The sequence below is a fragment of the Triturus cristatus genome, chromosome 11, assembly GCF_964204655.1.
Source record: "Triturus cristatus chromosome 11, aTriCri1.1, whole genome shotgun sequence".
Lineage (NCBI taxonomy): Eukaryota > Metazoa > Chordata > Amphibia > Caudata > Salamandridae > Triturus > Triturus cristatus.
The window spans coordinates 990,277,481-990,302,160 of record NC_140594.1 but is presented as its reverse complement, the minus strand read 5'-3'; the positions used below and the strand labels follow the sequence as shown (position 1 = coordinate 990,302,160).

Genomic DNA, 24,680 nt, shown 5'->3' with positions numbered 1-24,680 from the left:
GGCCCCTTCTTCAATTATTGACTGTAGCGCTAAAGTGAGTGGGGCGGCTTCAAATCTTGTACATTTGCTTCTACTGTTTTATTTATTTTGCATTTTAGTTTCACTAATTATTTACTTCCGTATTAACCCCTTCCATGCGGGGCGAATTCCCCCGCTGTGCTGACCGTTACCTGCGCGGGCGTGGTCATGACGGAACGGTTCCGTCATGAGCACAGCTCAACCGACGCTCATGACGGAACCGTTCCGTCATGAGCGTCGAAGGGGTTAAATGACTGACTCCTGCCATATAGAACTGTTTACATAATAACCTCAAAGTCTATTCCCGAGTTTACCACTTGACCAAACCATCTGACACTGGGCATATTTTTTCTTTCCCTGTTTCTACATAGGCTTGTCTGCCAAAATGACCTGCACATACACATGAACTGAGAGACAAGTGTGAGTTATAATGTAGATACATGTAGAGGTCAAGAAGTGCAGAGGTAATCCGTTTGTAGCAGAATGTGCATGTTCCTAGCACATACTGACTCGAAAGTATCTCAGGAAACCTAGGGCAATGTTTCTCAGCAAGTCAGTCCCATGGCCGCCTTTAAAGCTGGGAATTCCCACTAGAAGTTGGTGACCACACAATGAAACCATTAGAGCTTCGAACACGCGATGCAAAGATGTGTTGCATGATTAAAGATGCTCTTTTCAATTACAATCCAGTTTCTCATGCAGATAAATAGATAATAGCTCAATGTCACAATTGCTATGTGTTTAATAAAGAAAAAAAGGAAACTTCACATTTTGAAATGTATTTTACCATTAAGGGACTTTTGTTACTGTGCACCATGCAATTCTTTGTACCTTCTACATCACTGTCCCAACTGCTGTGGAATAGATTTTTAGAGTAATTTCAACACTAGAGATGTGTTCAGTGTCTTCTTCCAGTCAGAGAGTAAAAAGACTGACTGAATTACTCCAATTCTTCCTTCCCTGCTCCCTTAGTGAGATCTGAAATCCCTTGTGCAACACAGTATGCCCAAGTCAGTTCTTGATTTCTGACTGCCCTGCTTCCTCCCAAGTCCATAAATGGGCCTGCCCCTTTAGACCAAAGTACTGGTGCCAAGCTAAACGCCCATGGAAGGCTAAGTACCCCCAAGAGAGAGGGCAGGACTTGAGAAGTGGAATGAGGAAGGAAGGATTGAAGTAATGAGATTACCAGCAAGTAATGCAGGCAAAGCTCAACTCATTACCCATCCCATTCCATACTCGGAAGACACACCAAGCGGGTGTATGCCATCATTGCAGTTCATGAAAAAGACACACCAGATCGGTGCTGCACCCACCATTGCTTGGTGTGCCATCCATAAATAAAACACAAAAGAACACAGCAGATCAAATTGTGGTGCCACCTGCCATGACATTAATACTGTACACCAGTTCAGATTCCTGTGCCTCTCCGGCGTCTAATGAGAAAAAAGGTAGCCTTTGGGCTAATGTTTAAAAGGGAATCCCCATAAACTCTGCCCAGGAGGCTGTGTTATCCCTAATGGAATGAAGTGAAACATGACCTGGGATGGATTAATCCTCTTGGTCATTTGAGAGGGAAGTCACTGCTTTCACCCAGCAACTAGAGGTAGCTGTGGATGACTCTCAAGGAGGTCATGCCAAACCCAAGTTAACAAAAAGGCTATCATACCTTCAAAAGTCAGTCTGTCAAACAAATGCTGATGAGCCTTCCTATCAGAGGAATAAAAGAGGGAAGGATCTCCTCCTAAGCTAGGTGGAAAGTTAACATGACCTCCAGTACAAATCAGGGCCCAGTTGAAAGAAACTCAGAACCTGAAATATATCTGCAAGTAGAGATGAACTCAGGGATGGGATTCCGCCAGCCCCCGAGTAGACCTAATTCCCACAAGAGATAACGCCTTTAGTGACAAAAGATTTGGCTAAACCACCTCTGAAGGTACAGAAAGGGCTTGAGGACCGGTAGTAAATCCCAAGTAGGGCCCAACTCCCTAACATTTGGTTGCAGGAAAGCAAAACCCCAAAGAACTGAACCACATGTGCCTCTGGAGTCTCAAAAATCCCAGATTCTGTACCTTTGTAAACTGAATGGACACTGAGAGACCCAATTCTCAACCCTCTTGCAGTAACTAAACAACCAATTCTGGAATACATTGAAGCAGGGTCAGGTACCAATGACTAAAGGAGCACAAGTGGTGGTGAGAAGCTACACCACATGGATGTCCTGTGAAAAACTTGAATAGAAAGTGATACTAGAAGGGAGTTACCCAGACATTGAAGCTACACTCCTTCAGCCTCAACTCGTACAGCGTCACACAAAAAAAGGAGACAGACGCCCATGTAAAATTTTCCCAACCTATTGAAAGTTATTTTTCCTTATCTCTAAAAACAGACCAGATACACCTTCTCAGAGAAGACAACATCAACACTTCAGACCCAGAGCACTGCCTCATCACAAATCTCTCCTCAATTAGCAGAATAACTGATATGAGAATTGCAAATCAAGTCCAACCTCGTCTAAACTCTTACTACCTCGTATGGCATTACTGTACAGGTTTCAGAACCTGCTATACAAGTAACACCCCTGTCAACTAGTTCTTTGCTGAATTTGATAGAGTGGACCACTCGATCTGCCTTACCATCCTCACAAGCCCACAAGGGGAACAAGAAATAATCATGAGCTGCCCTATGCCTTAAAGGTTGCTTCTAAATTGTCTGCAAGGAAACCATCCTACTACCTCCCCAGGCTATTACTAGCGGGGTTATCCTTGGCCCAGTGATCTTCTATTTATAGATGATTAGCCAGCTCTCTAGTCCTGTTCCAAAACAAGAACAGCAAAATTTATCAATATTCCCAGAGACCTGATGGATGCGGGTCAATCATGGGTCAAAGGCAGCTTTCTAGGGAGGATGGCCATCAGATGCAGTTGGGGTGTGTGATACAATGGCAGATCATTAGAAATGGCAGAATACAAGAGTTGTTGCTTGACCTGCATGACATAATGTCAGATGGAATATCCTTGAAGATAATGGTCACTGCTTTCTCATTATGCAGCAGTTATGTGCCATCTCATGCCTGGAAGTTTATTCAGTAAAGGCTAGATAGGCGCGCCTCATTGGATTTGTTTCATAAAGTATGGACCCCTCCTGGTTCATTGATGACCGCCCAAGACCTTCAAGGTCAAGGTGGTCCTCATGTACAGTGACAACTCTCCCTATGGCTATTCCATCTACACTTACATCAGGATGCTCAGTGCTCCATTTTGAATGTCGCAGGCATCTGCGGAGCCTTTAAACCAAGGTGGCTTAAAAGGATATTTTCAGAGGCACATGGCTGTATAATGGTATACTGTCGAAAGATTCCTTACTTCTCAAGAAAGGAGGTAGACTTTCAAGACTGTTTCATTCTCATATTTTATCAGTGTAGTAGAGACAATAATCTTTCACTGTGAAGATTATCAATACGTTTTTTAATAGACTAACACGTTCTCCAATTTTTAAGTGGCACCGACACATTCAACTTGGTCTCTAAAGCTATACTTCTATGTAGCTAAGTGATGTAGCGAACAAAGGAAGAACCAGAAGTTTAGTTAACCTGCCATGCTAACAATGGAGTTTATAATTCACAACCATTTTTAGCCTTCTTTGTTGCTATTACCTCTGAAAGGGTGAGACTTCGGTTCATGGGTTTCTAGCTACATAAGTGAATCAGCATCCAAAACAGACTGCAGGCCTATGTTCTTGTTTTATTTGAACAGATGTGGCATCGCTAGGACTTTAACAAAGCTGGATATTCTAGCTTATTTGCAAGTGGCCTACTATTCCAAATTCATATTATTACAGCATGCCTTATGTGCTATATATTGCACAAGCTTCTTTGTCAGTTTTTGGACAGTTTTTTTTTCTTCAGGATTTCCGGATTTTTTTTTTATTTTGAATTGTCTTGCTGGTATCTGATTGTATTATCGTAAACTCTGGAAAAAATACACACGGTGCATAAATGGCTAAGCAAACAATCTTTCTGCTAACCAATTAACACTTTCTTTGGGTGTAATTGCTATCGGATCAAGGGAGAAGGCTCACAGGTTTAGATACCGACAAAAAACTGGTTATATGAGCCACAAAAAAAAGTTGATACTACTTCTCATTTAAATGCTTCTGGCTTTATTACAGAGATACAAAGTTTCATCAGCTTTGCTGTTTTTTCCTACTTTGCATTTTGTTAACCTTTTGCCAAACAGTGCATTTTAAATGGATCTTCAAAACTCAAGAAGCAGTTTGGTGTGTGTTTGTGTTTATTTAAAATAGAACCTTTTTGCTTCTCCTTCTATGCACTGTGGACGCTTCTCTGTACTGCCCTCTTGAAGCTGCCGAACCTCCGGGTTGTCGGCTGAATAGCTGTGTCCCTGTTTTTTGATGAATAAAGGTTTAAAAAAAAAAAAAAAAAAAAAAAAACTCAAGAAGCATAGGCTTTTCTTCCATTGTTAAAAAAGCCACTTCTAAAGCTCATGAGCAGATTACGTCTCTGCAGTCCTTCTCTTATCTTATTTTTTCCATGTTTTATTGAGCAAGTTATAGCATACACAAGAAAGGTAAGCATCAAATAACATTCATTAATGAAACAAAATCCAAGATTACAGAAAAATGGTTAGATACAATGGGAAGATAGAAAAATAAATTGAGGACATTTCTTCAGATCACATATTGAGGATGGTCTAGACTAAGGAAATGACTCAATCACAAACTTGACAGATATTTCTCTGCCTTATTACTAGTGCATTATAACCTATGGGACTTGTAATAAATTAGGCCCCAAAGAGAGTCAGTAGCTCAGTAACTCTGCCTTGTTACAGACATTCAAAAGTCAGGTTGTTCTTGAAATAGATCTAATCGTTAATTTCAATTTCTTCCTTAAAAGTGTCCCATTCCCTGATTCCACCCATCATGCCCATTTCAATAGTATAGCAATTCACAGTTTGTGCTAGTGGTTGAAGAACGGTGGAAGTGGATTCAGCCACCCTTGTCTTTATATTAGTTTAACACTGACAGATTATTAATACTGTTTGCTAAGCGACCCAGGGATGTAGCCTAGTCCAGAAAGAATGATCACCCGAGAAATATTGAAGTCTCTATGATTAATACTTTTAACCATCCTATGATACGTCCCAGAGCTTAGCCAGCAGTAGGCAAGATGTCTGAAATAAGAGTCACTTTGGCTTTATCCTCGTAATATCTAGGGCAAGACATTGGAAAGTTGGCCAATTTAGGCCCCATGATTGACATAGTATTAAGATCTATCCTAGGTTTAACCGGTTGAAATGGCACTCGATTTTGTAGAACTGACATCAGTTAGAGTGTTTCCACCTCTTACAATTCCTAATGCTATGGTTGTTGAATCTACAAAAACACCATATTTAGATTATGACATGAATGCTATTACAAGGGTTGGCTGCAGCAGATGCTTATACTCGTAAAAATAAACTGCATTTTGGTTTTGATCAGCTTTTTCCTGTTTCTGTTCTACCAAAGATGTCCTGATATAAATCGACTTATATTCTGCTTACTACAATGTTGGATCTTCAATACATAATCTAAAAGGGACTGAAAGTCCATACATTGGGGCGACATCTGTCATCTGTGGGCTAAGAACAGCTGCTGTACTATTTAATGACTGATTTCACCATACTACATGCATGTAATTTTAGGTGTAGTTTGGTAAATAAATCAATGGTCATCCTTTAAAACAATTTTCATGGCTTAATATTATGTGTTATTGTACGTAACTGTTAATTTTGCTGTCCCATTATAAGGTAAACATATTTTACATTTTTTTATATTTAGAAATAGCTAGAAACTCTCTGGGCTAGCAAGTTGGATCGGGTCAAGCACCACCGTTTATTCTTTACATCATTTTAGACATTAGGAACCATACCTAGGGTGTGCTTAGTGTATTTTCACAGCTACTATTAACTGGAATTTGTCTTATTATCGCTGCCTATTTAGTTTTTGGACTTTCATTGTGGGTGAACTTGTGTTTTAAATCACTATACTGTTGCCCCATTTCCAATTGTTGGCATTCTTTCGCTTTACTTTGTGGAGACCAGGTCATATCAGTGACCGGTTATCCGTGTGGACCTAGCCACACTAGTTTAGAACAACTGGCATAGCTGAGCTGTTCAGGAAAAAAAAGAGATTTCAAATCAATGACCTCTTTGCTTGTGTACTGTTAATACTGTTCTATCTCATCCTTTTGTCATTTCAGGAAACAATGGTACTCCTACTCAAGAGTTTGCCCCTTGGCTGTTATTTCAACGTTTTCAGCTTTGGAAGTCACTTCCATTCTTTCTTCCCGTGAGTCTCCGGTTTAAGTTGAGATTTATGATTATTTCCTATTAGATCAAAAATATTATATGTTGAGCATGATGCAATATATTTTTGTCCATATTTTGACTCTCATAGATTTATGTGTCTGTATGGGCTGTTCACTCTGTATACCACTTAAGAGAAGAAACGACTGTGCTGTACTTTAAACCAGAATGCCTTTTTGCACTGATCTGATCTTAAGGTATCTTTGGGCCTTATGTAGGTAAATTACATTTACCACTTCATAAATACCGAATGTTACCGATTCGGTATTTATGAATCGGTAAATGTAATGTAGGGAAAAAAAATACCGATTCGGTAAGTGTCGGTATTTTAGAATCGGTATTTACCGATTCGTTAATGGTAACCTGTATCTCATTGATTCCTATGGGCCAGGAGGCCCATAGGAATCAATGGGAAGCCAGTTACCATTACCGAATCGGTAAATACCGAATCGGTAATGGGGGGAGCTCAATCAAGGGTGGCAGGGTGTCACATTGACACCCTGTTGCACCCCTGATTTCTGCATGTGTGCACATGTGGTACACATACATGCCCTGAGGGCATGTGTGTCTGCCACATTGCACACATCTAAGGGCCAAAAAAAGCATTTCCTGAGTCATTTGTCATTTACCACCAACTTACAGTTGGTGGTAAATAACGAATCCCCACACCCACCACACACTCCCCCTACATCTCATTTCTGTATTCGGTATTTACCGAATCGGTAAAATTACCGATTCGGTAATTTTACCGATTCGGTAAATTACCGAATACAGAAATGAGCCCCCTACATGTCAAAAGCCTAAATACCGGTCGGTAACGGTATAATTACCGAAAATCGGCCGTTACCGACCGGTATTAGGCTACGTACATATGGCCCCTTGTCTCTAAAGCGCTTTAGTGGAGAACTTCAGAGTCACTAATCTTGCTCCACAAACATATCGACCCTGTTCTGAATACGGGTTCCTTGGTAGCTTGTTCAATTAAGTTACTTGGTGTAAATGCAGTAAATATTACACGGGTCCCGTGATATATGGGTTTCATCATTATAATGATGGAACTTAAACTACTTTGCTGAGCTTTTCCATTATCGGGGACACAAGGATTATAGTGCAAAGGAGGACCAAATTATTCTGTTGGTTAATCCAAACTATGATGCAATGAAAGTGCAATTTATGCGGCTCAATTTCTGGCATTACTATTTTTATGTGGTAAGTGAGTTAAACCCATAATTATGTTTTAAACCTCCACAGATTTGCATAATTTCACTCTCACTGACCACTACCGGTTGTTTTATCAACATTTATTTCATGCAAGGGGAACAAAACTTAAACATTCATTTTTTTTTCAAATACATTTTTACTTAGTTTTCCAAACAGCTCATCAGTCATACAGAACAACATCAAACAGGATATAGGTAGCACAGTTCTAGCACTGGTATAAAAATATCAAGAATCCTCAAAAGCAAACCCCACCTCCCCTCACCACCCTCTCCCCAGTCAGGCATTGGCAAATACATAAGCAGAAGAAACCAATAGCATTAAGTCCCATGCATTGGTCCACCACACACACACCACCATTCAAGCACATCCTTTCTCCAGTCTTCATCATCGTCTCCTAGATGTATTGAGTAGTAACCCAAGAAACAACCCCAGAACTTGCATAATCTTTAGGGACAGCCCCTACAGGTGTATGTTACCTTTTCGGCCACCATATACATATCCATGTCCAGTTTCCACTCTTGTAATGTAGGACATTCTGGCGCTATCTAGTAGCGAGCTATAGCCCTCTTCGCCACCTTGAGGTCAAGGCCACAGAATAGGATCTTAGCTCCGGTTAAGTCAATATCATTGGGGATCCCATAGAGGGGTCCAGCAGAATGGATTCTTGCAAAATCCCCTGGAGCTCTTCAGTAATCACTGCCCAGCGCTAAAGCGTGTGAATAAAGAAGCCACCATCACCCTGGCACCTTAAACAATATGGATTATGTGCTCTCACCACAGCATCTAGCTTCTTCCCATCATAATATACTCTGTGCAGTATTTTAAATTGAACCAAGCTGAGCCTTTTTTTATTCAATACCTCTCTCTGGTACATCAATGCCTTGAAGTTTCGCAAGTTCCTTGTTTCTGGGAGCCACTTTCCCCTCCTACAGGGGTGTTTTCTTCGTGGGTCTACAAGGCCATCCTAAGGGTTTTGCAACTTTTCCCCATGCTTCTTAGGCCATTTTGATGGCCGGAAGAAGAAGCTGTATCCCCCAACACCTCCATAGAGGTAGTAAATAGTAGCTCGACCCCCACTGTGCCCATTCCGGCCAAAAAGTTAAGTGATCCAATGGGGCAAAAAGCTAGTCATTAACATAATTAAGTGGACTGCCCAATAATACCCTTCCAGGTTGGGTGGTACTAGTTCCCCATTAAATTGGCCAAACTGCAGGGTTTTCAGGGATATTTTAGGATGTTTCCCATCCCACAGCAAGAGGCACATGACCCCTATGTCTGACAAAGAAACCTAAGCATTCTTGTTCCAATCAATGTCCATTGTTCGCTTTACCCTAAAGATGAAAGCTTCAACAGTCTTTTGTAAGCTGTTTTTTTATAGTACAAAGTTTATTTTCTTCTGAAAGTTTACATTCTTGACTACTTAATTAAGTACTGTTGTCTTATGTTTTTTGCCAGTAACCAAACAGTACTGTCCATGGTTTCAATAACTATTTTCAGTTATCATTTCGATATTTGAAAAAAATCATTTTTAAGTTAAATTCTAGAGGTGGGCGGAACTCGCAGAGTTTCACTTCACGGAATACCGTGGAGTTGCATAAAAACTCTGAGATTCTGCGGAGTTCCACAAGTGGAATCAGTACATTGCTCTTATCTTTAGCACCAGGAGTTTGTTTCACGCTGCAAAATTAGTGCAAACCAGACTCTGCTGCTTCTTTGCTGCCGCTCAAGTAGATTTTCTATTTGAGCGGCAGCTTTCTCACCGCAAACGGTCGCAAACTGCTTCTACAGCCAGTAGTGAGAACATTTCGCCGGATGCTGCTCTAGTACCCACAAATCGCACTAGAGAACACTCATTCTAACTTGCACTTGCCAACTTAACATTAACGAGCCGAATGTGAGAAAAATCTCTGCTACGCGGTGTTTGGTGGAGTTTTCCCGAACTCCACGTTACAAGCGTGCCGCAGAGTGGGCAAAACTCCACGAACACCGCCGGTGGAGTGGAATGTATCGGCCACCCCTACGGATAACCCTAAAATAAACAGGCAGTCTAAAAATTTAATACGGTTAACTTTTATATTATGATTCTACACGTTCATCTCGCAGTTCTTGTAACATTTATGAAGCACTCGGGAAATTATTGATATAATAGATGATAGATGTGCTTCCACATCCTTCCTTTCCTTGGCCTGACACTTAGTTTTACTTCCAGTGGCTTTGATACCTGTAAACCCACTGGAGCTGCTTCACTTTGTTTTGATTTCTCCACCAGTCGCACACAAGGCTGTGCTCAACTATTGTCTCACTCAGAGTTAAATCTCCACACATAGGCTACTGTCCACTCAGGAGGCTGTGGAAGACTACAAAATAGATGAGGGCTGAATTGTATGCAAGGACACACACCTTTTTCTTTTAGCCATGGGAGAGGTGTGTAGATAAGGCACTTTATAAACATTGTTCACTCGCCGATAACTGGCACCCTACACATCCCTTCCTGAGGAAGTAGTTTGTGGCTGCATTACATGCAATAGATTTTGAAACCATGTGCTCTGAGAACAGTATTTTTCGCAAGTACGCATCACACATAACACAAGATAGTGTTCTGTGCATTAGGGCCAAAGCTATTACTCATTTCCGGTCATTGGAGCAGCTCTGTGGCCTGCAAATCATAGACCCTATGATGGTTTTGTCAATCTGATTTAACCGCATCATGAGATCTTCCCAAGAGTTCTGCTGTAGATGCAGCTTATTCTGCCTAAGCAGAGTTTCCCCGGATCTGTCCAGCATTAACTTTACTGCAATTGAGATACAAGTCCGGTGACAGGGACATAAAATCATTTGTTACTTTCCTATACTTCCACTGAAAGAAGATGAGGAAAGAGCAAGTGAAGATGTTCTCTATTCGGCTTAACGTAGGGTACGTACCTTACATCAGTGTTTCCAGTCTTAGCTAAATGCTGCCTAAAAGTCCTTTGTAAGAAGCTTGGCAGTACTGGCTCAGAAGAATACAGGCTATGGTCAGGACACCTTCTTGGTGCTATAGATATGTATAGGTACCCCCTCGAATACCACTTATAGATCTGGGAGTAAGGGGGAAGTGATTCAAAAGTAAAAAGTAATGAAAACTCCCACTTGACCTCTATTTCTTTATAGGGGCGCACTGGGACTCTCCTCTGGGGCTGTCCATTGTATGAAGTCGGTAAAAAAGGGGGTGGTGATGGACGGAGCATCAGAACCAATCAAACACTCACACCCAGTCAACAGATCTGGGTTTGATCCATCACCGTTCTTTAGCCCACTCTGCCACCCCAGTTCAGACATGGCCATATGCAAATCAGCCTGACCCTGTGCCTCATGAGAACAGTCCAGCCCGAACTGCCAAGCCATGCCTTCCCTGGACCGGAAACAAGCTTCCTAGGACCGGTTTCTGGCATTTCAGCCGTCTTCAGCCAGGCTTGCTTGAATCCAGTGGCAAAGTGAGCAAGGGACTCACGTCTGAGCATACCCTGCCAACTTATGGCGAACAAAGCGGTAAAAAAGGGGGTGGTGATGGACGGAGCATCAGAACCAATCAAACACTCACACCCAGTCAACAGATCTGGGTTTGATCCATCACCGTTCTTTAGCCCACTCGGTCACCCCAGTTCAGACATGGCCATATGCAAATCAGTCTGACCCTGTGCCTCATGAGAACAGTCCAGCCCGAACTGCCAAGCCATGCCTTCCCTGGACCGGAAACAAGCTTCCTAGGACCGGTTTCTGGCATTTCAGCCGTCTTCAGCCAGGCTTGCTTGAATCCAGTGGCAAAGTGAGCAAGGGACTCACGTCTGAGCATACCCTGCCAACTTATGGTGAACAAAGCGGTAAAAAAGGGGGTGGTGATGGACGGAGCATCAGAACCAATCAAACACTCACACCCAGTCAACAGATCTGGGTTTGATCCATCACCGTTCTTTAGCCCACTCTGCCACCCCAGTTCAGACATGGCCATATGCAAATCAGTCTGACCCTGTGCCTCATGAGAACAGTCCAGCCCGAACTGCCAAGCCATGCCTTCCCTGGACCGGAAACAAGCTTCCTAGGACCGGTTTCTGGCATTTCAGCCGTCTTCAGCCAGGCTTGCTTGAATCCAGTGGCAAAGTGAGCAAGGGACTCACGTCTGAGCATACCCTGCCAACTTATGGCGAACAAAGCGGTAAAAAAGGGGGTGGTGATGGACGGAGCATCAGAACCAATCAAACACTCACACCCAGTCAACAGATCTGGGTTTGATCCATCACCGTTCTTTAGCCCACTCTGCCACCCCAGTTCAGACATGGCCAGTCCGGTCCAGGGAAGACATGGCTTGGCATTTCGGGCTGGACTGTTCCCATGAGGCACAGGGTCAGACTGATTTGCATATGGCCATGTCTGAACTGGGGCGGCAGAGTGGGCTAAAGAACGGTGATGGATTAAACCCAGATCAGTTGACTGGGGGTGAGTGCTTGCAATGTTCAACACTCCGTCCATCATTTCCTTTGGTTTTTGCTTTGTTCGCCATAAGTTGGCAGGGTATGCTCAGACGTGAGTCCCTTGCTCACTTTGCCACTGGATTCAAGCAAGCCTGGCTGAAGACGGCTGAAATGCCAGAAACCGGTCCTAGGAAGCTTGTTTCCGGTCCAGGGAAGACATGGCTTGGCAGTTCGGGCTGGACTGTTCCCATGAGGCACAGGGTCAGACTGATTTGCATATGGCCATGTCTGAACTGTGGTGGCAGAGTGGGCTAAAGAACGGTGATGGATTAAACCCAGATCAGTTGACTGGGGGTGAGTGCTTGCAATGTTCAACACTCCGTCCATCATTTCCTTTGGTTTTTGCTTTGTTCGCCATAAGTTGGCAGGGTATGCTCAGAGGTGAGTCCCTTGCTCACTTCGCCACTGGATTGAAGCAAGCCTGGCTGAAGACGGCTGAAATGCCAGAAACCGGTCCTAGGAAGCTTGTTTCCGGTCCAGGGAAGACATGGCTTGGCAGTTCGGGCTGGACTGTTCCCATGAGGCACAGGGTCAGACTGATTTGCATATGGCCATGTCTGAACTGGGGTGGCAGAATGGGCTAAAGAACGGTGATGGATTAAACCCAGATCAGTTGACTGGGGGTGAGTGCTTGCAATGTTCAACACTCCGTCCATCATTTCCTTTGGTTTTTGCTTTGTTCGCCATAAGTTGGCAGGGTATGCTCAGACGTGAGTCCCTTGCTCACTTTGCCACTGGATTCAAGCAAGCCTGGCTGAAGACGGCTGAAATGCCAGAAACCGGTCCTATGAAGCTTGTTTCCGGTCCAGGGAAGACATGGCTTGGCAGTTCGGGCTGGACTGTTCCCATGAGGCACAGGGTCAGACTGATTTGCATATGGCCATGTATGAACTGGGGTGGCAGAGTGAGCTAAAGAACGGTGATGGATTAAACCCAGATCAGTTGACTGGGGGTGAGTGCTTGCAATGTTCAACACTCCGTCCATCATTTCCTTTGGTTTTTGCATTGTATGAAGTCAGCATTCCACCCTCCTATTCACGATAGAGTTGATCTTTTTATTGTATTTCTTATATTATTTATATTTTTCTTTTTTCAATTTACCAAGTGTACAAAAAATAAAAAAACAGATTTAGAAAGCTAATTCGTTCAAATGTACAGTAATTTAATCCGCTAATACAAATAACCATTGCATGAATGTGTTTCTTCATTTCAAAGAATAGTACAGAAATCAGAGCAATTGATGTGTCCCCCAAATCATTACTACACAATCATCCTAACGTATCATACCACCATACATTACCACTCTCTCATCACATGCATTCAGACCCCGCCTAGATGAGGTACACTATAAATATCACGGCAAAAACAACTTGAAATATGTCCGTGATAGTGGTGTAGGCTTGGCTATCACAACAGCCAGGTCAACGCACGTTTCGGTGGCGACTCTCAATTTGAAACCACCTTCATCAGGACAACCCATAAGAGGTTTAAATGTGAGTGGTTGTGGAATCATGCTGTTCTACCTACTACAGATGTCAGTTAAAGGCAAACGCTTGTAATGCGTGTGGAAGAACTTGCAAATGATGTGTGGAGCCACAGATATTACCCTCCTCTCCTAATATTCAAAGTTACAGTATATGGAGGTCCCAGCCATTAATAATTTGTATAGCAATCCAAGACAAGATGCAACAGTCTTTTTTGGAATCTTGTGGTCTTTCTCTTTTGAATTTCAAGGGTTTCAGTGCTAGGCTTATGTTGTACTTTGTTACAGGATACTTTGAGTGGAGGCCACTCGACATCCCCAACCTTTACGCTTAGGATACTCCACTGCAACAGCTTCTTCTGATAGAGAGGTTATGTTTGGGTTATGGAAGGAGGCAGGGCTTGCTCTGATATATGTACTATTCTTTGAAATGAAGAAACACATTCATTCAATAGTTATTTGTGTTAACAAATTAAATTACAGTACATTTGAGCCAATTACATTTTTAAACATGTTTTTATATTTTTTGTACACTTGGTAAATTGAAAAAAATATATATAAATATTCTAAGAAATACAATGAAAAGATAAACTCTATCATGAATAGGAGTGTGAAATACTGCTTTCATACAATGGATAGCCGCAGAGAGCTCCTATGAGCCCCTATAAAGAAATGAAGGTCGTGTGGGAGTTTTCATTACTTTTTACTTTTGATTTTCCCTGTTGGTGTTTCCTCCGTGACTAAGACTCGGCCCTGGGCAAGAGAGGAAGGTTGAAGCAACAAGGCTTCCTGGTGTAAAAAAGAGATAATCTGATAGACCAGAAGCCCAAATGATTGAGGAGTGCTGCCAAATGTACTTATGCAAGGAGATGGCCAACTCAGCAGCTACTGACGATCTGCAGCCCAATTAATTTAGACTCAGACTCGCGTGCATTTCCATCAGCTGTATTACAAGAGGATTGAGAATTTGTCAGTCTTCTAAGATCTGCACATTCTGCTAAGCCAGTATTTCTTCCTGAATCTGCTCCACTATGCCCTGGGCTGTAACCCATAGTGAACAGCTGGTACAGTGTCCTATTAGTCCACAGAGAGTTTGGCCTTCAAGAACACCCACTGATTTTTTAGGGGTACCCAGAACTACTTTGCCTGGGCCAAGTGGAGTACTAGAGTTGCCCTCCTATTATCTCAGAATCTTTGCATGCCTTTTATTATTTGTATGGTTGCCAAGAAATCATCCTTTTGTATGGTTATTAAGCTATTGAAGTTGCAAAGTACTGTGTTTCTGTAACTATAACTAAGGTGGTACTGCTCTCACTGAGCACCCTCTGGGATACTCTATTGTTGTGACTACCCCCACCTCCACCACTGAAGAACTTGACTGAAACAGGCCAGTTCCAAGATAAATCCCTGGTTATCATTCATGAAGTACCATTCCTTTGCCAGGTACTCTTGGGTGTGTGATCTTACATGACACGGTCATGATAGTACAACTTGAACACAGTAGAACTCAAGCATATTGACTTTTTCATTTTGTTTCTTTAAAATGCAAAGTAAAAATGCTTGAGTTGTGCTGTCAAGTTTCCTTGTATTTCAAGTCATTAGCTTCTGTCTATTGTGCTATAGTATTCCTCTGGGTAAAGTGCCTTGGTTGACTGTGGTAAGATTGTTGCAGAGGAATAAAACATTGAAGATGGCCATGGGTGACTGCCTCTAATTTATTCCGTATACCAGTATAGTTTGCCTCCATGATATTGGCATTACTTTGACACTCTGGAAGCATGCCTCAATGTTCTTCTAAATGTTATCTGCGTGTTAACCACCACTCCAGTAGTCAGAGATGGTTTAACAATAGTGCTTTCCTTTGTCATAACTCCCTGAGCCAGACTGTATTGCGATACATGTGAACTGTTTTTATTTCTTGAGTAGTTCTTTGCAACTGTTGTTACAGTGAGCCTTGTTTTTCCCGTGTCTCACAGGGATAGTGTGAAATACACCCAGAAATCCATGAAGTCTGCTCTGAAACAAATACAAGAGATGAAGGCAGATATGGGAGGCACTGAGATTTTAGAGCCTTTGAAGAATATTTACAGCAAAGCTGAAAAACCAGGACACCCAAGACAGGTAAATGGATAAGATGGTTGGAAGTAGGAACATTTGGGACGGAAGAGAGAAGCAAGTGAGGAAGCATGAGGAAGATATGAAGTGTTAAATTGGGGATTGCAAGAGGTAAGAAAAGAGTGGGGAGCCTTATGGAAGATGCAGAATTGGATATGAAAAGGGGGTGTAGCAGGAGGGTTGGTTATATGAGGTTATCAAAACTGAGCACGTCAATACAGTACAATACAAGAAATGTATAAAGTGCCCAGCTGCCTCTAAAGAAGTGTCCTGGCGTTAGTGTCACATAAGAAAGTGAGAGGTTAAAATCAACAGGTAAGGTGCCCTATAAACAAGAATTAAACAACCAGTTTTTTTAAAAGATATTTTTTCTGAAAATAGGTTCCGAAGGGCAACAGTGCAAGTGAAGAGGAAGAGCGTTACACAGCTTGGCAGCAAGGAAGACCACGGATCTACCACATCTTCTAGCCTTCTGAATGCAAGGGTGGCTGAAAAAGCTTGAGATTATTTGATCCCTGGGATCTGCCTTGGCAATGTTGCTTGAACCTCTTATGGAGGTAGACTGCACCCTTAAACATATAGGCCCTGAAAGCAAAAACAAGAGCCTAAAATGTGTTTCTTTTGGGGACTGGGAGCCAGTGGAGAAGATGAAGATGTTTAGACACCAAGGCACGCAAAGGAATCTTTAGGATTAAGCATGTGGCAGAGTTCTGCACACGTTGAAGATGCTTTATTAGATAGGCAGGGACATCTAAGTACAAACTGTTCGCATAGTCAAGTTGTGCTGTGACAAGTGCATGGACAGTTGTCTTACGAGAGTCCACGGGGATAAGGTGGAGGATCCTCCCAAGTAACTTCAGTGCAGCAAAACATGAGGTGGTTATTGCCTTGATTTTGGGTTTGAATGAAAGACTGGAATCAAATTTCACTTCGAAGTGTCTAACAGTAGGGGCGGGGTGAGCACCCGGTTCTAATGACCACCAGTTGCTAGGATCTGGAGATATCTTAGAAAAAAATAAAATCCTCTTCTTTGGAACTGAGTTAAGCTTGAGGCAGCTTTCATTTATCCATTCACCTACTGCCTTCAGACACAATTTCAAAGAACCCAACTTCTCAGGAGAGTCCTCCTGGAAGGCAAAGAGGAGTGGAGTGTCATTCCCATGCCTCTACTAGTTTTGACAGTGGTTTAAGATAAATATTTAAAAAGGTAGGTCTAAGCGCAGACCCCTGAGGTACACCACACACAAGTGGTTTAAAGGCAGAGGTGAAAGGGGAGGAAGAAGACTGCATGTGAGCGATCCTCAATAGACTTTAGCCATCGCAGGTCCTGATCTCTGATGCCCATTCCTTTGAGTCTGTCAAGTAAGATGGAGTGGGAAATGGTGTTGAATGCTGAAGATAGATCAAGTAGCATTACCATGACAGGGGAATTTAAGTCAAGGTTTTCCTTTACGAAATCAGAGACTTTGAGTAGGGCAGACTCAGTACTGTAACCCACTAGGAAGCCCGACTGTGTGTCAAGCGGCAGAATGTTGGGTTCGAGGAAGCGAGATAGTGGCCTGTCACACCGAAAGTTCTAGATCACAGACAGGAGCAAAAATTGAAGCTTTTCAGGGATTTTGAGAGAAACATTTCAGTTTAGGCTAACAATATCCTCCTGTTAGTTTCTGAACCAGTTATGTAAAAATATTTTTTGTGTTGTAAGTGATCATGCAATATTAACATTAATTAAACATGATAACACTTGAAACCCAAAACAATGTGGGGTTAGATAATGTGGCCATCCCGTGTTTCTACCTCTGCCTCCGCGGCCTGCTTGGTGCCCTTTCGCCTTACTGCAATCTCTCTGTTGTGGGCCATCAGCCTGCCCTGCCGACACTCCTTGTGCCATGGAACCCAACCAGCCCCCTTGTTTAATACTCAACTGTGTCCAGCAGTCCCTCTATGACCCAGCCATTGGCCTCCTGGCCACCCCTTTATGTGCCACTCTGTCACCTGTAGCCCTTCATGTGCCTCATCCCTCCTTCCGCCAGTTTACTAAGCCTTGACTATGCTGTGAGCCATGGAGGAGTGAGTCAGGACTGCATGTCACATCGCTGTTCCCAACTAGGCAGTGAACGTAGGGGTAGAGACTACTGACTGATGCCTGCAATATTGGATGTCCCTAAAAGCAAAGGAAGTTTGGCCAGCATTTATGCTGAGTGGATTACTTGTTTGATTGGGGTAAAGGAGGGTTTTGAGGTGAACAGTAAAATGGAGTGCACATTGTCAGTTCTGTCTAACATTAATGCCTGTACAATATGGCAAATATCATATAGCTAAAGAAATGGATGGAGCTTTTGTCCTTTCTGAAGGAGAAGGGGGGCCAGCATCTCATGGTACAACAGCCCATGTAATCTGTCTCTGGTAAATGATTGAATACATTTGTTATGTTTGAAAAATGGTCTTAATAACTGTGATGGCGGGTGGCAGTGATTAAAAATAAGGTTCTCAGTAGCTGTTAGAGGAGGTTTTGCCCTACAGTATCTACCAGGGCTCATAAGCTGGATGGACTCCTGTGCTCACGTGGTTAAAGGAAACAACTGAAATATACTGTCGTAGGTTTGTTCACACAGTTCTTGCTTTGCAGGACCACTTAAACCTTGTGTTTTAGAAATTAAATTACAATGTTTAATTGTTTTTCTTCTCTAAATTAAAATATTTTCCTTGTGAAAATATATTGTCTCTACCCATTATGAAACAGAGCTGTATTGTGTCCCTTTCTCACACTCACACCTGTCAGAAAGCAGTTAGAGTAATGTAGAATGAGTACAGAGATAGTTTGAATACCTTACAAGCTTATGGCTGTGTTGTATCCTGGTGAGAGCGTAATAATGTTACCTGCATCTTTAAAGCCAGAATGTTGTATATCCTATTTTCTAGAGTTCTTATCTATTGTGACTTGGTGGAGTTCTCTTTCTGGACAGTTGTTTGCTTGCTGGAGAGGGGGCACCATCTGCAGTCGTTATGCCTTGAATACCTACTTACTGGTTTGAGGATCTTCACTTTACAAAAGGCTGTTCATCCCATTGTGCACGCCACTTCCCCGCTAATCTATCCCTAACCTTAAATAAACGATGGTTGAGAATCTACTATATTGAAGAACTTTCCTCTGTTAAGACAATTTATAGTTAGGGATGCGATTTTCCACCATCTTATGTTCAGTGTACACATGTAAAATTCCATAAATCCTGAGGCTGTGAATCAGATGTTGAATTGACTATGTGGATCTAAAGATTGTGAGCTGTTGGAAATAGTCGTAACGGCAGCCCAATTTAGGTATGCTGCTCTACTGGAATTTTCGTTGGCTCAACTCAGTTGCAAGACTTCAAAGTAAACTGTGGTGATTTGCACTGTGAACATTAATCCAGTGCCAATCAGGGATCGATAATCAATATTAATACAATCACTGGCCCATACTCATACACCCAAAACATGAATCCCCATTGCACTGTTTCTAGTTTAAGTTTAAATCGGTGTTTCACAATACAGGCTCATTCCTAACACACTAGCTACATAACTGAACCTGCATCAACTCTCTTTCCTCGGGTCGAAGGACCAAAAGTTGAGAAGTTGATGGTAATAATTAGAGCTAACTATCTATCCTACTAAATATGGCACAAACTCGGTGTAAGGTTAATAATATTTATCGTAAAATAATGTGAAGGTAAAATGCTCATCATGTACAGGTTTACAAGGCAAACAATGTATAAATCAAAGAGAGAAAACATTAATCAAGGCAAATAGTGTCAGACTCAAACCATAATGAACAGATTGCAATGAAGGAGTGGATAGGTGAAGAGACAGAAGTTTCAAAGACAAAATACATTTGCAAATAAGAAATGCAAAGTACGGATCATTTAGCTATACTAACCCAAATAATTCAGTAGAAAATCTACCCCCTGGCCATGGGAATAGATGATGGTTCCCCGAGAAGGTTCAGAGAACAAAGAGTAGGACAGGAAGAAGATATAGTTAGGCCTCAATCTGGATACAGCAAACTGACGGACAGCGACGATCTCCCTCTCTCTAGCTTCTCAAAAGACGCGCTCCACAACACCCCCCAGGCACCCCAGTTATACTCTAAAAACCTACATGTCCAACCCACCATTGTAGCTACATTTTCAGAATCTTAGTCTCTCATTGGTCAGTTTAGGGGGTGTTCTATCACACCACCATGGTCACGTCTATGTTTTTCACAGCATTCTTTGTTTTACATTTCTAATATTACATAAACCACATCTCATCGGATGTATGTCGTTACAACGCACACTTTTACAACGCATGCACTTACAATGCATTTTTTACAACGCAAAATCCATTACAACGCATTGCATTACAATGCATGACACTACAACGCATTTTTAAAAACTACCTTTACAACGCATTCCATTACAACGCATACTACCTTTACAACGCATACCATTACAACGCATAATATTAAATTGCATTTAAGGTAAGTATTAGATAGTATAGGGGTAAAAATTACTTTTCTAACTCCAGGGGGTGCAACAGTAGGGTAAGTGTTGGATAGTATAGGGGTAAAAATTACTATTCTAACTCCAGGGGGTGCAACAGTAGGGTAAGTGTTGGATAGTATAGGGGTAACAATTACTATTCTAACTCCAGGGGGTGCAACAGTAGGGTAAGTGTTGGATAGTATAGGGGTAAAAATTACTATTCTAACTCCAGGGGGTGCAACAGTAGGGTAAGTGTTGGATAGTATAGGGGTAACAATTACTATTCTAATTCCAGGGGGTGCAACAGTAGGGTAAATGTTGGATAGTATAGGGGTAAAAATCACTATTCTAACTCCAGGGGGTGCAACAGTAGGGTAAGTGTTGGATAGTATAGGGGTAAAAATTACTATTCTAACTCCAGGGGGTGCAACAGTAGGGTAAGTGTTGGATAGTATAGGGGTAAAAATTACTATTCTAACTCCAGGGGGTGCAACAGTAGGGTAAGTGTTGGATAGTATAGGGGTAAAAATTACTATTCTAACTCCAGGGGGTGCAACAGTAGGGTACGTGTTGGATAGTATAGGGGTAAAAATTACTATTCTAACTCCAGGGGGTGCAACAGTAGGGTAAATGTTGGATAGTATAGGGGTAAAAATTACTATTCTAATTCCAGGGGGTGCAACAGTAGGGTAAGTGTTGGATAGTATAGGGGTAAAAATTACTATTCTAACTCCAGGGGGTGCAACAGTAGGGTAAATGTTGGATAGTATAGGGGTAAAAATTACTATTCTAACTCCAGGGGTTGCAACAGTAGAGTAAGTGTTGGATAGTGTAGTGTAATATTATGCGTTGTAATGGTATGCGTTGTAAAGGTAGTATGCGTTGTAATGGAATGCGTTGTAAAGGTAGTTTTTAAAAATGCGTTGTAGTGTCATGCGTTGTAATGGAATGCGTTGTAATGGATTTTGCGTTGTAAAAAATGCGTTGTAAGTGTAGTGCGTTGTAAAAGTTGCGTTGTAAAGGTTGTTCCCCCATCTCATCAATACACATTTTCTCAAATGAGTTACATGTTGCAAATCTCTACACTTTCATTGTTCACTTCGACAGCTTCTGCGTAATAAGTTTGTACATGTGCACTTTGTCCCACGGCCATCCGTCCATTTCTTGGCAGACACTCAATTCTTGAAGGTTATTCGCTTTTTTCTTCTCCATTCTGTCTTCAGAGCTCAATTTTTGGCTAATTTGTTTTAAACAAACTTTATTAGGTTTATAAATCAACACAGTTACATTGTATACATCCTAAGTTTTGCCCTCCTCCCTCCAATATAACTTCAAATCGTTTGCTTATAGGTTCTTTGGCACATTCCCATGGTTCACCTCCATCTTGTTCTTGCAAGGCAATAATCCTGGGACCAGAGGTGCAACGTGTAAACTCAATGGATCCCGTGTAAAGCTACATCACTTGCCCTAATAATTCTTAACCTAAATCTAACTTCCCCCTCCCACCCTCCCTCCAGGCATGTCACGTCCAATGTTACTCTGTAGCTATCAATAACTATTAATAGTGTGTAGTTGGTGGTCTCCAATTCTTAAATAGTACGGGCTTGCGCAGGCTACCACTCCAGTTTCACTCTTCCTATACATGGCAAATGCAGTCGTGCAGTTGCAACTACGTGCTGCTGAGGGCCTACTCCGTTTCCGGGACTCCCGGTTCTGTGTCATCGTCACTCATAGCATCCGGGTCTTTCAATAATCCCACCAAGTGTTCCCACGCTCTAGCCACCTCAAGCGCTCTCTCACTCCCCGCTCTCCTTGCTAGTTGTAGTTGAACTATTGCATCACATTCTGCCCACTTGATAAAGTCTCTCTTCCATCGGTCTAAGCTCGGGGGCCCATTCACCTTCCAATGCATCGTAATTTCCCTCTTGGCCAACAGCAACCCCATATCTATAAACTTACTGGTAATCTTAGTTTTAGCTGTGTGGGGGAACCAATGCAATATACAAGTCCCCAACACCAGCTCCAACTCTTTCTGCCACCTCCTTCAACAGGGCAATTACTTCATTCCAATAACCAGCTAGAAGCAAACATCCCAGACCATGTGGGGGAAGTCCGCCCCCACCCCTTGACATCTTGGCATTCATCTGAGTCAGCGTTGAAGTATGTTTTGATTTTTGCCGGTGTGAGGTAGGCTCGGTGCAAGATATAGAAATGAAGCAATTGAAAGCGGGCATTCCTGGTGCTTTTCCACACTCGCTCTACCACCTCAGCCCAGGCTCTTTCCGGAATCTCTTTTCCCACATCTACTTCCCACTTTCGCTTGAGTACGTCCAAAGGGGGGCAACTTCTCAAGAGTCATATGCTTGTATAGGCACGTGACCGCTTTAAACTTCCCCGCTGCGGTTAATATATACTGACATCCCAACGAAAACCTAGGTTCCGCTTGGCCCTCTTTCCAGTGCGCACGAATAGCCGCAGTATGCGTGCCGTGGAGCAAATAATCCGCCTCTCTCAAATCAAATCACTCCTCTAAAGCACAAAAAGGCAGCATGGTCCCGTGAGGTAGTGCTCTGCACATAGAGAGCGGTATATCAGGGGCGTACGGCACTTTCAAGCCTGCCCTCTTGAGACTCCACCTCCAGTGTTGCCTTGCTGTCTTAAGTTCCTCAGAGAGAGCACCCATCCGTACAGGAAGGTCCAATAATATTTGAGAGAGCTGCTGCAGTTCCAGGGCACCTCATCTTTCCTCTTTCGTACCTCGCAACCTCACCGCCACTCTCTGTGTCAACCATTGTAATTGTGCAGCCAAATAATAGGTTTCGAAGTCAGGTGCTGCCCAACCCCCCTCCGATCGTGGACGCATCATCACTTTCAGGGCAACCCTTCGTCCCCCAGTACCCCATAGAAACCCAGTGACCGTGGATGTAAGTTGTTGAAATATCCGCGCTGGTATCCAAATCGGTAGGGTTCCGAAATAGTACAGCAGTCTGTGAAGGGCCACCATTTTAAGTAAAGATACCCGCCCAGCAACCGATAATGGCAGCGTTCCCCAAAAGTGAAAACTGCCCGCCAGGCCTCGAACCGCTCTAACGATGTTACCCTCCAATATATCCGACCTGGAATGATATATCTGGACCCCCAGATAGGGGAGGCACCTGCATTCCCATCGCACTCCCGCTATATCTTGTAAATCGTGTCTACTTCCGTCCGTGGGGAACAAGCAGGATTTATCCCAATTACCTCTAAGGCCAGACATCTCCCCTAGCTCCTGCAATACTGCCTTCACTCCCAGTAATTCCCTCTCTGTGTCTCCTAGGAACATAAGCAGGTCATCTGCATATAGGGCTATATGATGAATTTGACCCTGCACCTGTAGACCTTGAAAGTACCTCTCTGTCCTAACTTTTGCCGCCAAAGGTTCCATAGCCAACGCGAACAAAAGAGGGGATAACGGACATCCCTGACTCGTGCCCGGGTCACTGCGCAAGCTTCTGATATCACCCCTCCCGTCCGGACCCGTGCTGTGGAAGACTTATAAAGCAAAGCCGTCCATGCTATGAAGTCTTCTCCCAGGCCAAATCGGGCCATGACATGGAAGAGGTAAGGCCATTCTAAACTGTCAAATGCCTTTTCTATATCGATGGCAAAGACCGCAGCAGTGGCTTCAACTATATGCAGCAATTGCTGTACGTTTAAGGCCGTATTCCTAGTAGGAATAAAGCCAGATTGATCGCAATGAATTAATGTAGGGCAACAGACGGGTGGCCAAGATACGGCTTAATATCTTATAGTCCGTGTTAAGCATGGATAGCGGACGGTATGCCGTTCTGTCCCACGCCGACTTACCAGGCTTCAGGAACGGAATAATAACCGCCTCTCTTGTGGATACAGGGAGGTGGCCCAGGTGTCTCTCCCTATTATACAACTTCACTAATCGCGGCAGTAACTGCTCAGAATAAGTGACATATAACTCAATTGGGAGTTCGTCTGTTCCCTGCGTTTTGTTCCACGCCATATGTTTAATACGCACTTTCCGTAGTTCAATATCCCCTCGGAGTTCCTCAGCTTGATCATCCTCTAGCTGTGGGAGCTGGAGTTCACATGTGAATCCCTCTAAATCGTCCCCTGTCCTGACTGTCTTGCTCCTGTATGATTCCTTATAATAGTCATAAAACAACCCGTTTATACCTTCCTGAGTGAAGCAAGCGTCTCCCCGGGTGCCACGAATCTCCAAAATTGGCGAGCCCCTGCGCAATGGGTTAGACAGCCAGCCAGGCCAGCAAGGCCCCCGACTTATCCCCCTCGACATGAGTGCGTGCGATATACGCCTTGTGATCAAAGCATCTTAGGCGCTCCACCTGCCCTGCCACTACCTCCCTTGCTTCTTCCAAGTCCTGTTGTTTATCCTGCCTACCAGGGCGAGCCTTCTCGACATCACTTAAGCATTGTTCAGCCCCGTCTACCTCCTTCAATA

General features: G+C 43.0%; 1 protein-coding gene and 1 long non-coding RNA gene across 3 annotated transcripts in view; one reads left to right on the top strand and one right to left on the bottom strand.

The window, feature by feature from the left end:
• The window catches only part of LOC146785792 (von Willebrand factor A domain-containing protein 5A-like), a 541,765-nt gene that overhangs the window by 109,907 nt on the left and 407,178 nt on the right, over positions 1-24,680 (top strand). The window contains exons 8-9 of the mRNA XM_085635057.1: positions 6,275-6,363; positions 15,569-15,713. Of these exons, the coding sequence (XP_085491183.1) occupies positions 6,275-6,363; positions 15,569-15,713 (234 nt within the window). The remainder of the gene's footprint in view (positions 1-6,274; positions 6,364-15,568; positions 15,714-24,680) is intronic.
• The window catches only part of LOC146785793 (uncharacterized), a 258,212-nt gene that overhangs the window by 22,026 nt on the left and 211,506 nt on the right, over positions 1-24,680 (bottom strand). The window lies entirely within an intron of this gene.